General features: G+C 49.0%; 1 protein-coding gene across 5 annotated transcripts in view; it reads left to right on the top strand.

Annotated features, from left to right (window-relative positions):
* Positions 1 to 17,100, top strand: part of LOC121544690 (mitogen-activated protein kinase-binding protein 1) — a gene marked incomplete at its 5' end in the record, with an annotated part of 54,327 nt that extends 37,227 nt beyond the window's left edge. For 2 of the 5 annotated variants that reach the window (XM_045209106.1, XM_045209104.1), the window contains 10 exon segments: positions 3,997 to 4,043; positions 4,232 to 4,498; positions 4,760 to 4,887; positions 9,552 to 9,790; positions 9,997 to 10,188; positions 10,515 to 10,590; positions 10,734 to 11,146; positions 11,920 to 12,912; positions 13,740 to 13,825; positions 14,017 to 17,100. In XM_045209106.1, coding sequence (XP_045065041.1) covers positions 3,997 to 4,043; positions 4,232 to 4,498; positions 4,760 to 4,887; positions 9,552 to 9,790; positions 9,997 to 10,188; positions 10,515 to 10,590; positions 10,734 to 11,146; positions 11,920 to 12,912; positions 13,740 to 13,825; positions 14,017 to 14,319 — 2,744 coding nt within the window. 5 annotated transcript variants of the gene reach the window in all.
* Between the last annotated feature and the right edge of the window lie 202 nt (positions 17,101 to 17,302).

Below are 17,302 nucleotides of genomic sequence, written 5' to 3'. Positions count from 1 at the left end.
GCCTGGTATAGAGGTCCTGGATAGCAGGGAGCTTTGCCCCTGTGATGTACTGGGCCGTACGCACTACCCTCTGTAGTGCCTTGCGGTCAGAGGCCAAGCAGTTGCCATACCAGGCGGTGATGCAACCAGTCAGGATGCTCTCGATGGTGCAGCTGTAGAATTTTTGAGGATCTGAGGACCCATGCCAAATCTTTTTAGTCTCCTGAGGGGGAATAGGCTTTGTCGTGCCCTCTTCACGACTGTCTTGGTGTGTTTGGACCATGATAGTTCGTTGGTGATGTGGACACCAAGGAACTTGAAGCTCTCAACCTGTTCCACTACAGCCCCGTCAATCACCCTCGGTCTGGGGCTCCATGCAAGTTCTCACCTCTTGGGGCATCAATGATCATGAGGAAGGTGAGGGATCAGCCCAGAACTACACGGCAGGACCTGGTCAATGACCTGAAGAGAGCTGGGACCACAGTCTCAAAGAAAACCATTAGTAACACACTACGCCGTCATGGATTAAAATCCTGCAGCGCATGCAAGGTCCCCCTGCTCAAGCCAGCGCATGTCCAGGCCCGTCTGAAGTTTGCCAATGACCATCTGGATGATCCAGAGGAGGAATGGGAGAAGGTCATGTGGTCTAATGAGACAAAAATATAGCTTTTTGGTCTAAACTCCACTCGCCGTGTTTGGAGGAAGAAGAAGGATGAGTACAACCCCAAGAACACCATCCCAACCATGAAGCATGGAGGTGGAAACATCATTCTTTGGGGATGCTTTTCTGCAAAGGGGACAGGACGACTGCACCGTATTGAGGGAGGGATGGATGGGGCCATGTATCGCAAGATCTTGGCCAACAACCTCCTTCCCTCAGTAAGAGCATTGAAGATGGGTCGTGGCTGGGTCTTCCAGCATGACAACGACCCGAAACACACAGCCAGGGCAACTAAGGAGTGGCTCTGTAAGAAGCATCTCAAGGTCCTGGAGTGGCCTAGCCAGTCTCCAGACCAGAACCCAATAGAAAATCTTTGGAGGGAGCTGAAAGTCCATATTGCCCAGCGACAGCCCCGAAACCTGAAGGATCTAGAGAAGGTCTGTATGGAGGAGTGGGCCAAAATCCCTGCTGCAGTGTGTGCAAACCTGGTCAAGACCTACAGGAAACGTATGATCTCTGTAAATGCAAACAAAGGTTTCTGTACCAAATATTAAGTTCTGCTTTTCTGATGTATCAAATACTTATGTCATGCAATAAAATGCAAATGTTTTACTTAAAAATCATACAATGTGATTTTCTGCCTCTCACAGTTGAAGTGTACCTATGATAAAAAATTACAGACATTTATATTTACATTTACGTCATTTAGCAGACGCTCTTATCCAGAGCGACTTACAAATAGGTGCATTCACCTTATAGCCAGTGGGATAACCACTTTACAAAGTTTATTTTTTTTTTTTGGGGGGTAAGGGGGGGGTAGAAGGATTACTTTATCCTATCCCAGGTATACCTTAAAGAGGTGGGGTTTCAAATGTCTCCGGAAGGTGGTGAGTGACTCCGCTGTCCTGGCGTCGTGAGGGAGCTTGTTCCACCATTGGGGTGCCAGAGCAGCGAACAGTTTTGACTGGGCTGAGCGGGAACTATGCTTCCGCAGAGGTAGGGGAGCCAGCAGGCCAGAAGTGGATGAACGCAATGCCCTCGTTTGGGTGTAGGGACTGATGAGAGCCTGAAGGTACGGAGGTGCCGTTCCCCTCACAGCTCCGTAGGCAAGCACCATGGTCTTGTAACAGATGCAAGCTTCAACTGGAAGCCAGTGGAGTGTGCGGAGGAGCGGGGTGACGTGAGAGAACTTGGGAAGGTTGAACACCAGACGGGCTGCGGCATTCTGGATGAGTTGTAGGGGTTTAATGGCACAGGCAGGGAGCCCAGCCAACAGCGAGTTGCAGTAATCCAGACGGGAGATGACAAGTGCCTGGATTAGGACCTGTGCCGCTTCCTGTGTAAGGCAGGGTCGTACTCTCCGAATGTTGTAGAGCATGAACCTACAGGATCGGGTCACCGCCTTGATGTTAGCGGAGAACGACAGGGTGTTGTCCAGGGTCACGCCAAGGCTCTTCGCACTCTGGGAGGAGGACACAACGGAGTTGTCAACCGTGATGGCGAGATCATGGAACAGGCAGTCCTTCCCCGGGAGGAAGAGCAGCTCCGTCTTGCCAAGGTTCAGCTTGAGGTGGTGATGTGACTGGTGGTGATTTCCCTCACAGGTGACAGACCTCTACAGTGAGGGAAAAAAGTATTTGATCCCCTGCTGATTTTGTACGTTTGCCCACTGACAAAGAAATGATCAGTCTATAATTTTAATGGTAGGTTTATTTGAACAGACAAAAAAATCCAGAAAAAACGCATGTCAAAAATGTTATAAATTGATTTGCATTTTAATGAGGGAAATAAGTATTTGACCCCCTCTCAATCAGAAAGATTTCTGGCTCCCAGGTGTCTTTTATACAGGTAATGAGCTGAGATTAGGAGCACACTCTTAAAGGGAGTGCTCCTAATTTCAGTTTGTTACCTGTATAAAAGACACCTGTCCACAGAAGCAATCAATCAATCAGATTCCAAACACTCCACCATGGCCAAGACCAAAGAGCTCTCCAAGGATGTCAGGGACAAGATTGTAGACCTACACAAGGCTGGAATGCGCTACAAGACCATCGCCAAGCAGCTTGGTGAGAAGGTGACAACAGTTGGAGCGATTATTCGCAAATGGAAGAAACACAAAATAACTGTCAATCTCCCTCGGCCTGGGGCTCCATACAAGATCTCACCTCGTGGAGTTGCAATGATCATGAGAACGGTGAGGAATCAGCCCAGAACTACACGGAGGATCTTGTCAATGATCTCAAGGCAGCTGGGACCATAGTCACCAAGAAAACAATTGGTAACACACTACGCCGTGAAGGACTGAAATCCTGCATTCGCCCGCAAGGTCCCCCTGCTCAAGAAAGCACATATACAGGCCCGTCTGAAGTTTGCCAATGAACATCTGAATGATTCAGAGGAGAACTGGGTGAAAGTGTTGTGGTCAGATGAGACCAAAATCGAGCTCTTTGGCATCAACTCAACTCGCCGTGTTTGGAGGAGGAGGAATGCTGCCTATGACCCCAAGAACACCATCCCCACCGTCAAACATGGAGGTGGAAACATTATGCTTTGGGGTGTTTTTCTGCTAAGGGAACAGGACAACTTCACCACATCAAAGGGACGATGGACGGGGCTATGTACCGTCACATCTTGGGTGAGAACCTCCTTCCCTCAGCCAGGGCATTGAAAATGGGTTGTGGATGGGTATTCCAGCATGACAATGACCCAAAACACACGGCCAAGGCAACAAAGGAGTGGCTCAAGAAGAAGCACATTAAGGTCCTGGAGTGGCCTAGCCAGTCTCCAGACCTTAATCCCATAGAAAATCTGTGGAGGGAGCTGAAGGTTCGAGTTGCCAAACATCAGCCTCGAAACCTTAATGACTTGGAGAAGATCTGCAAAGAGGTGTGGGACAAAATCCCTCCTGAGATGTGTGCAAACCTGGTGGCCAACTACAACAAACGTCTGACCTCTGTGATTGCCAACACTGGTTTTGCCACCAAGTACTAAGTCATTATTTGCAGAGGGGTCAAATACTTATTTCCCTCATTAAAATGCAAATCAATTTCTAACATTTTTGACATGTGTTTTTCTGGATTTTTTAGTTGTTATTCTGTCTCTCACTGTTCAAATAAACCTACCATAAAAATTATAGACTGATCATGTCTTTGTCAGTGGGCAAACATACAAAATCAGCAGGGGATCAAATACTTTTTTCCCTCACTGTACATGCTTTGTAAGTAGGAAAACCTGCAAAATCGGCAGTGTATCAAATACTTGTTCTCCCCACTGTAGCTGCAGTATTAAGAATGTGGTTCTTCACAATGTTGACAGGACACATCGTGACATCAATTGGTTTTGTGTTTGTTTTTCAGACACCTCAGACGAAAAGCACAACTCTCACGACGGAGAACTGAAAAGGGTTAGTAGCAGCAGTCTTTCTGAAGCAGCTTTTCCTCAGTCCTCTCTGCCCCCAGCCTTGTCTCTCTCCCTCCCCCATGTATTTTCGCTGTTGTTTTTGTCACTTGTAAAGTAGACATTTAATTCAGACACGGTCTGTGAATATTCCCATTATAAACTGTGCGCTCAACTCGTGTGTGTGTCCTGTAGGAGAACTCTTTTGGCAGGCGGTCCTCCCAGGGCAGTCACCACTCTGAGGACAGGGATCCCCGTCCGCGGCGCCGCTGGTCCAGACGCATGGACAGCATGGATCTGATGGTCAAGTCCATGTTGGACCTCAGACAGCTGGACTCCTTCGCCATGCCCCCCTCCTCCCCCACTAAGACCCAGACCCAGCCTGTTGCTGACTCCTTCAGAGACCCATTCAGAGAGGACGAGCTGGGCAGCACCATCAGCCTGCAACCCCTCACTGCATGGGTGAGTTAATAAAACAGAGAACGGCCACCTGACCTTACTTTGGCCCTGCTTGATACAGTGCATAGACAATGTATTACTCCATCTATATTACATATGGATTTGCTACTTCTAAATGTTTAACCATGGGTCACAAAATAGGTTGGGTGAAACCATGGTACTCTCATCCATATTTTGTGTATAGAGGATTGTGAGGTCCAATTCAGTTATTTCAGGTGATGTTTTATGAGTCATAGTATTTTCTCATGTTTGTGTTCCTTGCAGGGGGAGTCTGAGCAGAGGTCCCAGCAGCGGCCCCAATACATCATGCTCTCTCCACAGACACCTGACACAGAGACAGGCCCAGTGCTGTACCCCAACGGCTGTGAGGACAGGGTCAGCTTAGCTGGCAGGTAAATCAATCAAATCAATCAATCAATTAGCCGTCAGGTAAACATACAGCTTCTACCTTTTTTCTCCTGGAGCTCTACAATCTCTACATTACGCCATTGATGTATCTCACTGTCTTATCATAGTACACATACAATATAGTTGGGGCCTGTAGTTTTCCCTGACATGGAAAAACTCCTGGATCTATACTATATGCAGTGCCTTCAGAAAGTATTCATACCTATTGACTTATTCCACATGTTGTTGTGTTACAGCCTGCATTCAAAATTGGTTAAATGGATTACTTGTCTCACCCATCTATCTACACACAATACCCCAGAATGACAAAGTGAAAACATGTTTTTAGCCATTTTTGCTAATTTATTGAAAACTAAATAGAGACATATCTCATTTACATAAGTATTCACACCCCTCAGTCAATACTTTGTAGAAGCACCTTTGACAGTGATTACAGCTGTGAGTCTTTCTGGGTAAGTCTCTAAGAGCTTTCCACACCTGGATTCTGCAACATTTGCCCATTTATTATTTTCAAAATTCTTCAAGCTCTGTCAAACTGGTTGTTGATCATTGCTAGACAACCATTTTCAGGTCTTGTCATAGATTTTCAAGCAGATTTAAGTCAAAACTGTAACTCGGCCACTCAGGAACATTCATTGTCTTCTTTGTAAGCAACTCCAGTGTAGATTTGGCCTTGTGTTTTAGGTTATTGTCCTACTGAAAGGTGAATTCATCTCCCAGTGTCTGGTGTAAAGCAGACTGAACCAGGTTTTCCTCTAGGATTGTGCCTGTGCTTAGCTCCATTACGTTTATATTTTTTATCCTAAAAAACTCCCCAGTCCTTAACGATTACAAGCACACCCATAACATGATGCAGCCACCACTATGCTTGAAATATGGAGAGTGTCACGGTCGTCAATGAGCGAAGGAGACCAAAACGCAGCGCGTTGAACGAACATGACTTTATTAGAGAAAAGTACACGAACGACAAAAACAATAAACCAAGACGACTAGTGAAGTCCACAGTTACAAATACTGTACAGGAACAAAAACCCACAAAACCCAGGTGAAACCACACAGTATAAATATGGCTCCCAATCAGAGATAACTGAGCCGACAGCTGACACTCGATTACCTCCGATTGGGAGTCATATGACTAATCAACAACAAAACCAAACATAGAAATGAACAACTAGATCCAACATAGAAATACACCTAAATGAAAATAACAACCCTGGCTCAACAATCAGAGTCCCTGGAGCCAGAGTGTCACAGTACCCCCCTAAAGGTGCGAACTCCGGGCGCACCAGCATACAGTCTAGGGGAGGGTCTGGGTGGGCGTCTGTCCATGGTGGCGGCTCTGGCCCAGGTCGTGGTCCCCCACCCCCACCTTAGTCACTATCCGCTTCCGTAGCCCCTCCACATGACCACCCCCTCAACTAAACCCCACTGGATTAAGGCGGCACCGGACTAAGGGCAGCACCGGACTAAGGGGCAGCACCGGACTAAGGGACAGTACCTGACTAGCTGGCTCTGGCGGATCCTGGCTGGACGGCTCTGGCGGATCCTGGCTGGACGGCTCTGGCGGATCCTGGCTGGCGGAAGGCTCTGGCTGATCCTGTCTGGCAGAAGGCTCTGGCTGATCCTGTCTGGCGGAAAGCTCTGGCTGATCCTGTCTGGCGGAAGGCTCTGGCTGATCCTGTCTGGCGGAAGGCTCTGGCTGATCCTGTCTGGCGGAAGGCTCTGGCTGATCCTGTCTGGCGGAAGGCTCTGGCTGATCCTGTCTGGCGGAAGGCTCTGGCTGATCCTGTCTGGCGGAAGGCTCTGGCTGCTCCTGTCTGGCGGAAGGCTCTGGCTGCTCCTGTCTGGCGGAAGGCTCTGGCTGATCCTGTCTGGCGGAAGGCTCTGGCTGATCCTGTCTGGCGGAAGGCTCTGGCTGATCCTGTCTGGCGGAAGGCTCTGGCTGCTCCTGTCTGGCGGAAGGCTCTGGCTGCTCCTGTCTGGCGGAGAGCTCTAGCGGCTCCGGTCTGGCGGACGGCTCTGAAGGCTCATGGCAGACGGGCGGCTTTGCAGGCTCAGTACAGACGGGCAGTTCCTGCGGCGCTTGGCAGACGGACAGTTCAGATGGCGTTGGGCAGACGGGCAGTTCAGACGGCGTTGGGCAGACGGACAGTTCAGGCCTCGTTGGGCAGACGGGCAGTTCAGACGGCGTTGGGCAGACGGACAGTTCAGACCCCGTTGGGCAGACGGCAGACTCTGGCCGTCTGAGGCGCATCGTAGGCCTGGTGCGTGGTGCCGGAACAGGAGGTACCGGGCTGAGGACACGCATCTCAGGGCTAGTGCGGGGAGAAGCAACAGGGCATGCTGGACCCTGGGGACGCACCGTAGGCCTGATGCGTGGTGCCGGAACTGGAGGTACCGGGCTGAGGACACGCATCTCAGGGCTAGTGCGGGAAGCAGCAACAGGGCATGCTTGGCCCGGGGGACGCACCGTAGGCCTGATGCGTGGTGCCGGAACTGGAGGTACCGGGCTGAGGACACGCATCTCAGGGCTAGTGCGGGGAGAAGCAACAGGGCATGCTGGACCCTGGGAACGCACATAAGGGCTAGTGCGGAGAGCCGGAACAGGGAATGCTGGACCCTGGGGACTCACATTAAGCCTAGTGCGGAGAGAAGGAACAGGGCATGCTGGACCCTGGGGACTCACATAACGCCTAGTGCGGAGAGCCGGAACAGGGCATGCTGGACCCTGGGGACTCACATAACGCCTAGTGCGGAGAGCCGGAACAGGGCATGCTGGACCCTGGGAACGCACATAAGGGCTAGTGCGGAGAGCAGCAACAGGACGCACAGGACTCGGGAGACACACAGGAGGCTTGGGGCGTGGTGTAGGCACTGGTGGGAAAGGGCTGGCGACGCGCACCGTATCCCTGGTGCGAGTGGCCGGAACAGGCCGGGCCGGGCTGGCGACGCGCACCGTATCCCTGGTGCGAGTGGCCGGAACAGGCCGGGCTGGGCTGGCGAAGCGCACCGTGTCCCTGGTGCGAGTGGCCGGAACAGGCCGGGCTGGGCTGGCGCAGCGCACCGTATCTTTGGTGCGAGGGGTCGTAACAGGCCGGACCGTACTGGAGGCACACACCACTGGCTCTACCCCGGGAACTGGAACGGGCCGGACCGGACTGGATACACACCTCAGTCTCTCACGCCGTGCCTCTACATCTCCTTTCCCTACTTTGGCCAGTGACCCCCGTAACCTGGTTGCCTCTTGAATTCGCCCCTTCTCTGCCTCCGTTAGCCCCGTCGTCCAAGCCATGTGCCCCCCCCAAAAAACGTTTTGGGGTTGCCTCTCGTCCTTCCAACGATGATGGCCCTGCTGACGCCGTTGCTCCTCTCGCCGTCGCCTCTCCACCGTTTCGCTCCATGGACGGCGATCCATCCCATCCAGGATCTCCTCCCAAGTCCAGGACCCCTTTCCGTCCAAAATCTCCTCCCATGTCCAGGAAGCCTTTGGAGCTGGGTCCTGTTGCCGCTTGACACGCTGCTTGGTCCTTTGATGGTGGGTTTTTCTGTCACGGTCGTCAATGAGCGAAGGAGACCAAAACGCAGCGCGTTGAACGAACATGACTTTATTAGAGAAAGTACACGAACGACAAAAACAATAAACCAAGGCGACTAGTGAAGTCCACAGTTACAAATACTGTACAGGAACAAAAACCCACAAAACCCAGGTGAAACCACACAGTATAAATATGGCTCCCAATCAGAGATAACGAGCCGACAGCTGACACTCGTTACCTCCGATTGGGAGTCATATGACTAATCAACAACAAAACCAAACATAGAAATGAACAACTAGATCCAACATAGAAATACACCCTAAATGAAAATAACAACCCTGGCTCAACAATCAGAGTCCCTGGAGCCAGAGTGTCACAGAGAGTGGTACTCAGCAATGTGTTGTATTGGATTTGCCCCAAACATAACACTTTGTATTGAGGACAAAAATGTATTGCTTTGCCACATTATTTGCAGTATTACTTTAGTGCCTTGTTGCAAACAGGATGTATGTTTTGGAATATTTGTATTCTGTACAGGCTTCCTGCTTTTCACTCTGTCAATTAGGTTAGTATTGTGGAGTAACTACAATGTTGTTGATCCATCCTCAGTTTTCTCCAATCACAGCCATTAAACTCTGTAACTGTTTTAAAGTCACCATGTGGTGTGAATACTTTCTGAAGGCACTGTACATGCTGTACCATCTAATCCATATATGCAGATACTTGTGGTCCACAATGTTGTTTTCACTATGTAATGTCTCATCAATTGCTGTTATATTGTGTAGTAACACTTTAATTTTTTACATTTACATTTTAGTCATTTAGCAGACGCTCTTATCCAGAGCGACTTACAGTTAGTGAGTGCATACATTTTTCATACTGGCCCCCCGTGGGAATCGAACCCACAACCCTGGCGTTGCAAGCGCCATGCTCTACCAACTGAGCTACAGGAGGCCTTTAATAAGCGTAAAGGCTGTGTCCTAAATAGTACCCTATTTCCTATGGGCCCAGGTCATAAGTAGTGCACTTTATAGGGAATATGGTGCCATTTGGGATGCATCCTAACACTTTAATAAACTTACACTCTACTATGTGTGTTTCCCTCTCTGTAGTGAGTACCTGGTGAAGGAGCTGCTGCCTGGGCCTGGGGCCAGCAGGAGTGTGAAGGGGTACCAGAACCACAACCAGTGGAGCCAGGGCCACCATGACAAACACAGCCCAGACAGTGCCTGCTCTGTGGGCTACTACAGCAGCAGACTGTCCAGTCCAGACAGCCCAGACAGCCCAGACAGCCCAGACAGCCCAGACAGCCCAGACAGTCCAGACAGTCAGCAGCAGCCTCCTGGAGAGGGTGAGCCCCACACAAGCACATACAAATACACACACACAGGGCTCACACACAGGGCTCACACACAGGGCTCACACACAGGGCTCACACACAGGGCTCACACACAGGGCTCACACACAGGGCTCACACACAGGGCTCACACACAGTTTCTCTGTGGACATTTTTATGCAATGTACCTCCGCTAGTTAGTCAAATTGTCTGTGTGTCAGACTCTGAGCCCACGGAGCCTCTCAGTGTGGATGGGAACTCCTCTGAATTGGACATGGAGGAACTGGAGGTGGAAGAGGAGGGGGGCGTAGGGAGAGGAGAGGCCAAGGGGACGACGGTAGTACCCCAGACCCCGGACCAGGAGGCCTTCCTCAAACAGCACTTTGGCAACCTGGCTGAGCTTAACAACCCAGGTAAGAACGGAGTCTGTGTCCCAGTTACCTCTCCTTGACTGGTAAAATACATTTTGGTGGAAACTCCCACTATCCCATGCCTCCACCAATCCAATGCTTTTAGATTTGTAGTGAAGTAAATAGAAGTAGTGAACGAGTGCACACTTCAGGAGAAAATAAATATTATTGGGATGCACCCAGAGACTTTATTGTCCACACAGGAAAATTCATTGTGTAGCCAGGAGTACATGAGACACAATAGTTTACACATAACAAAGACACACACACGTTAATAGTAAAACTATTTTTCAGATATATTAATTGTATTAATCCTCTCTGATTGTCAGTGAGTCCGACCAGAGTTGCCACCCCTGACAGTGTCAGCATCTCCTCCAAGTTCTTGTCCCAATGCTCTGCTGGAAGGTATGCCGCACATACCAGTTAGTTGATCAAAGAAAATCAGTTAACCCATACTCATTTATCTCAAACGTGAGATATCATTTTAAATCTACTGAATATTGAGATAAACAGTCCTAACTGAATGACTCACTGTTTTTCCTTTCTAGCAGGACCTCCTTTCCATTCCTATCTAATAGCGTTGGTGAGGGGAAGGTAGCCAGCGGTGTGATGAGGCCCCTGGTCTCTCAGGTGAGGCCTCTCATGGAGCACAACCAGGGCCGAGACCAGACCCAGAACCAAGGTCAGAGCCAGGCTCAGGGCCACAACCACGGCCACAGCCAGAGGAAGGGCTCAGAAGACTCTCAAAAGGGCCCCACCGGGAGACTAGAAGCAGTGGACACTACGGATACGTTTTTTAATCTGCGGGCCTCTCCTCTGAGGAAGAAGCTGGCCAACCCTGCAGTGGACTCCCGTAGGATGGTCAGCCCCGTGGCCAAGGCTACAGCCTCACACCTCATCTCTACAGGCATGAGGAAGTCCCAGTCAGTCCAGAACCTGCACACTGAGGGTGAGACACTAAGTAAGGGATTGTGATAATGTATTAATGGACAATGTTATGATAATGTATTGATTTAAAAAGGTCCTCATCTTATATTCTATGTATGGTGTAAAACTATAGACTGTAAAATCAGACTGTAAAACCAGTAGGTAGTGATAGTGCTGACGTCATCCACATATTCCTATGGGAAACTCCCGATGGTGCATGAAGACGGAAGTATTTGAATTTGAGGCGCGCCATATTACTTAATGTGACTCAATGGCACCAAAAAATAGTTAAGGATCATGGTGAAAATGGCCGTAATTAGCAAAGGATCATGGTCGATGTAGTCGTTTTCATCCTGCCTGAGAGTCAACCTTAATGTCTATTGCATGAGAGCGCGCTCCTCCTCGTAGCCTGCCGGCCCGTGATTGGGTCTGTGTCAGCACGTGGTCCTGTGTGACGACAAATGTAATAGTCAGAATGGATCACTATTTAATTAAATATCTCGATTTGTAGCAAAACGGCCGTCTAGGTTGCTATGTAGTAGCCGACCAGCAGAGCTTATGACTTCACGCTCCAGACCGGACACTGGGGGCCTGTGTAAAGCATTGGTCAGCAACAGGAGGCCCGCGGACTAAAAAACACTGAAATCACCAGGAATTCAGCTGCAAATTAGTTTAATTTAGGAAATCTGTTCCCAAATATTCCCACGACTAAAACGATTTCTGATAAGAGACACAGATGTTGTCGCCCTGGCCTGCATAGCCTAATCATTTACCTTCCTTCTCTGTCTGTCTCTCTCTTGTTACCAGTAGACATGCCTCTGACCCTGTCTCGGCCCTCCAAGGAGGTGGCCCCCCAGTCCCATCACCCCCAGGCCAGCGAGCGTCCAGTGACCCTCCCCACCACCCCCCGCCGCACCCTGCCCAGCGTGCCCCCCTTCTGCAGCCCCACCTCCCCCCAGCCTCGGGACAGCACCAGCCACAGCACAGCCACTACGCCCAGGAGCCTCAAGTCCCGCTGCTCCTACATGAGCCCCACCACCAGCTCCATGGCCAAGATGTCCCGCTCCGTGTCCATGGGAGACAACCTAAACGTGGCAGAGGAGGAGGCTGGGTCTGGAGGTAGTTCCGACACCTCCAACTCCAACCCTCCAATGACCAAGAGTCAGAGCTGCTCCTCCCAGAGTCAGAGTACTACCCCAGTGGCCATGGTCTCCTCAGCCTCCTCCTCCCTCTCAGGGTTGGGTTTAGCCATGCCCCAGGCTGCTGTTATCCCCACCCTCATCGCTAGCTCTAACCCCAGCTCCAACGCTAACCCAACCACCAAGAGCCTGCAGGCCAAGCTGACGTGCAGCACTCGGCCCCAGCTCAACCTGGACAGCTCCAAGTCCCTCCCAGACAAGCCCTCCCTGGCAATCTTCACTCCCAATGGTACCTCTAAGACCGCCACATCCTCCAAGACTGTCAAAGAGGACAACAACTTCTCCCCCAGATCCCCAGTTAGCTTGTTACCCCACCAGGGCCAGAATCAACCACCACAGCTCTCCAGCAACGTCCAGCTAGTCATTGCACTGTCCCCCTCCCCTGCGGAGACTAGCCCAGCGCAGAGCCCTGAGGCGGAGCAGCGTGGTCTCACCGCAGAGCTGCGTCCTGAGGCCCCTGTTGTAGACAACAGACTGGAACAGCCAAAGACAGAGGAAAGCCAGGGCCTGACCCAGGAGGAGAGGCCCGTGACGGAGCTGTCTCTACAGGGCAATCCGGTCTACCTGCTGTCACATCGAGGGCCCGGCCAGGACCGCACAGGTTTGCTCCAGCGTTCTCCCTCCTTCATTCTGTCATCTCTGCGTCTGAGTCTGGCCCTGGCCAGCACCAAGCTCTTCTTTACTACTGGTGCACTGTGGCCTGCTGTCTCCACCCCCATGTACTCTTCACCTTCACCCTGTCCGTGTCCTCCGTCACTTAACCGTTTTCTCTTGAAGGGTGAGGCATTCTCTCTCTCTCTCGCTCTACCACTCTTTTAATCTCACGGTCTCTCCCTGTCTCATCTCTCGCTCTCTCACTTCCCCCTTTTCAGTGGTCCTGTGGTCCTCCTGTGTCCTTGTCCTGCTGTGTTTCCACCCCTTCTTGTGTAATAGATCAAACATACCAGAGCCTATGATTACGGTACATATTGTTGACAACATGTTCCCTATGTTGGCATATTGCCCAATGAAATAACCTATTGTCTTGTACTTTCTTACATTTACATTTTAGTAATTTAGCAGACGCTCTTATCCAGAGCGACTTACAGTTAGTGAGTGCATACATTATTTAATTTTTCATACTGGCCCCCCGTGGGAATCGAACCCACAACCCTGGCGTTGCAAACGCCATGCTCTACCAACTGAGCTACATCCCTGCCGGCCATTCCCTCCCCTACCCTGGACGACGCTGGGCCAATTGTGCGCCGCCCCATGGGTCTCCTGGTCGCGGCCGGCTACGACAGAGCCTGGATACGAACCAGGATCTCTAGTGGCACAGCTAGCACTGCGATGCAGTGCCTTAGACCCCTGCGCCACTCGGGCGCAGTGCTATGATGGTTTAAGCAGCGTGAACCTTACCATGTACTATAACTCTCTCCTCTTAAATAGACTGTTCTCTCAGTATGGAGTCGTGCAGGGTGTTGGCCAGCGAGCTACAGAATACTTTTAGGAAGGCCTCCCGGTTCTACAGGATGGTGAGTCACTCACTCCCCCGACAACTATACACTGAAAGTACTGCTTTACATTGGCTACTATTTTATAGACCACTATCTCTGTCTGGGTGATGCAGAGATGAAATGTGCTGTTGATATGCAACAATCAATGTACAACAATATGTTAGAACATTTGCATTCCACATTTTTGTGGTAATGTCTGTGTCTTGCAGGTGAACAGTGTGCCTGTAGACTCCAGGCAGGAGCACCATGAGATGGCCCAGGTCCTGTCTGAGGCCTTTGAGGCTGTGAGGGCCGAGCTGAGCTCCCTGCCCCAGAGCTCACCACCATCCCCCTCTGGAGAACCTGCAGCAGGAGGCTCCCTGTGTACACTGGGCTGCCGGCCTGTAGGACCAGGGACAGGGGGATCAGGCTCAGGCTCAGGGGAGGAGAGGACTCTGGCTCTGCTGGAGCAGTATTCTGAGCTCCTCCTCAAAGCTGTGGAGAAGAGGCTGGACAACAATCAGCTCTCCTAGACAATCCTCAAGGGAGAGGCATCTTCTTTTACCCCCTCCCTTTAAGACTGAACCAACCAACCCCCTTGCAAATGTAGGATCTTAAGCCATTGTGCAAGGATATCTGCGGACCTGATTTATCAGTGGACCTACTACAGTACTTGTTTTTTAAATCGACTTGTTGTTTTGAAGATGAACAGATTAAAATATTCCTGAGGGACACCTGTACATAAGTTCTTTTTTAAAGGACTTCTATCTCTCTCTCACCCTGCTGGACTCTGGTTGGGTGGTGGGATTGTGAGGGTTGCAGTCAGCACAAAGGCCCACTGTAGTAGGCCAACGTGTAACACTAACATGCCAACAGCACAGATACTGATACTGCAGGGAGACCCCTCAGGATGATCGATGCCTCAGCATTCATTCCCAGTGTGGCTAAACTGCACTATAGACTGTCATTCACCAACCTACCTCCCTCTTAATATGTATCACCTACAGTACCTACCAGACACCTGCACTCTCACAACCACTTGTTTTATTTACCCCTGTTGCCAAATATTGTGCCCTGCTACTTTGTTTTAAGGAAGTTGTTGTTGTTATGGAAACGCCTGAGGCTATTACGTAAGTAATTAGCAGTTATGCCCTTTGTTACATAGATCTCTCATAGATTAAGGAAATATTAATAGTTGCTACATTTCATGCTGGCTATCATTTTGGGTAGAAGAAGCAGAACATTTGACAATCGAAGGGTGTTGTTGTTCAATGCCATTCCTGACCCCAGTGTTCTAAAACAATACAATTGTGATCCCTACAATTTGAACTTTCTGTGTTGGTGTCCCTGTCCCGAGCAGGGCTCTTACCCACCAACACGATGCACCAGGCCATAGCCACCTCAAAACTACAAGTGGAACACAAGAACCTTCCAAGTCTTAGAAGACAGATTGTCAGACATAATCATGTTTTAGTGGGTGATTCGATTTGATACATTGTGTTTTGAGAGGCCCTGTCTGTGTGTGATGTGTGGTTGTATTTATTATATTGTAAACGGACCATGTTACAAATGGGGTTGTCAGCCTCTTGTGAGTTGTACATTTTGTTTTGATACTGCTGACTGGTGTCAGTATGTTTTGTGCCAGAGCTAGGTCATCAGTGGGGGACCAACAGAAGACTTGAAGATATACAGTATCAACTGAGTCTCCTCGTTCTTGAACTCTGCTGGATGATTTTATAAAACGTGTGAATTGTGTTCCCTGTAATAATACAAATGTCTCAAAGAAATGGGTGCCTTAATTCAAAACCAGCTTTTTTCATGGTTCTAAATTTGTTACGCAATACCAAAATAATATTTAATTGTGATCAAAAGGTGGCTACTGAAATGTATCTACTGCTGTGGGAATCAAATGACATTGAGGAGAAGCGTTCTCTGGTGACACTGAAAAGAGACATCTTAGGGTTGGGTTACCTGAGGATAATAACACATGTAATTCACAGCTCTTGCATCAGATACAAACCGGGCAGGAAAATAATGATTTCCGCACCAATTCCTCAACATTAATTGGCTTCAGGTTTTCATCCTAGTCTCTGGCACTTATCCACCACAGTAACAATATATAGCACTTCCTTAGCTATCAAAACGGTCATAGGTCAAATTAATGTATTTGTAATAGCTTAGGATACTAAACTAAACCTTCAGGGTCTCTGTGTGTATATAATGGTGTAACTTATCTGTGTCAAAGGCTCAGACTAATTATTGTGTTCTGCTGCTGCTATGGCAATTGTGGCTGCAGACAAGCACAACACTGCCCTCTGTTGTTGGACCTACATCACTGCCCAGCTGCTGTGACAAACAGCCCAATCACTCACCTCCCACCACTCATCTCTGGTCAGGAGAATGATATTCTGTGCTGTGTTTTACATGTTATAATACACTAGTGCTCTCAAACAATATTTTAATCACCTGTGTATACAATACTGGGTATTTTCTCAGTTATTGATAGACTTATTGTTAGGAAACTTTCACATATTGGTAGAAACAGTCTGATCTGGTACCCAATGTTCTTCCATCCTCTCAAAGTGCCATGCCTGGAACTTTATCATTTCTCTACTTTTGATTAAAACATTGTATGTACAAATGACTAGATGGATGTGCATGGACAGACCGCAAAGTTTTTAAATTGCAGTCGAGCACTGAAAGAACATGGGTAATGGTATAGAATAAGAATGAATTATTCTGCTGTTTATTAGTTATTCAGTATTTCCCCATCTGACTGACAATATTCAGAACGGTAACGTTATCTAGCAGACTGGAGGTTTCATTAAGACATAGGATTGTATTTCAATGGACAGTAGTACAGATACCTTTCTGCTGCTAGTATGCATGAGTATATATGCATGAAGGGTAGTGAGGTATGGAGGTTGACTGACTGGCTCGTTCCTTAGCAGGATTGCATGGTTGAACGTACCCTAGGCTTTTTAAACTGAGTCGATCCCGCTCTTTTTCACTGACTGGTACCCCTGTAGCTGACCCTAGTTCTAATCTCACCTTTTATATGTTATGATGATTACTTGTCTTAAACTGCAGATGATGGACCTGCATTTTCCTCTTTTAGGAATGATCACCTTTCAGGCATTTTGTGAGCTGTTTTCTGTTTAAACTGCAGATGATGGACCAGCATTTTCCTCTTTTAGGAATGATCACCTTTCAGGCATTTTGTGAGCTGTTTTCTGTTTTGCACCAACCTGAGTTCAGTGTTTTTACTGTATTCCCTCTCTGACAGAGAATAAAAACAAATGTATTACACTCAACTTTGTTTTTCAGACTGAGCAGACTTATTTACATTGGGTGCCATTTGGGATGTTAACATTAGAAGGGAATAGGGTGCCATTTGGGATGTTAACATTAGTTGTAGTGACAGTACAGTACTAGTTGTAGTGACAGTACAGTACTAGTTGTAGTAACAGACAGTACTAGTTGTAGTGACAGTATAGTACTAGTTGTAGTAACAGA

This window comes from Coregonus clupeaformis, chromosome 29 (genome assembly GCF_020615455.1).
Source record: "Coregonus clupeaformis isolate EN_2021a chromosome 29, ASM2061545v1, whole genome shotgun sequence".
Lineage (NCBI taxonomy): Eukaryota > Metazoa > Chordata > Actinopteri > Salmoniformes > Salmonidae > Coregonus > Coregonus clupeaformis.
This window is presented reverse-complemented; position numbering and strand designations above follow the sequence as displayed.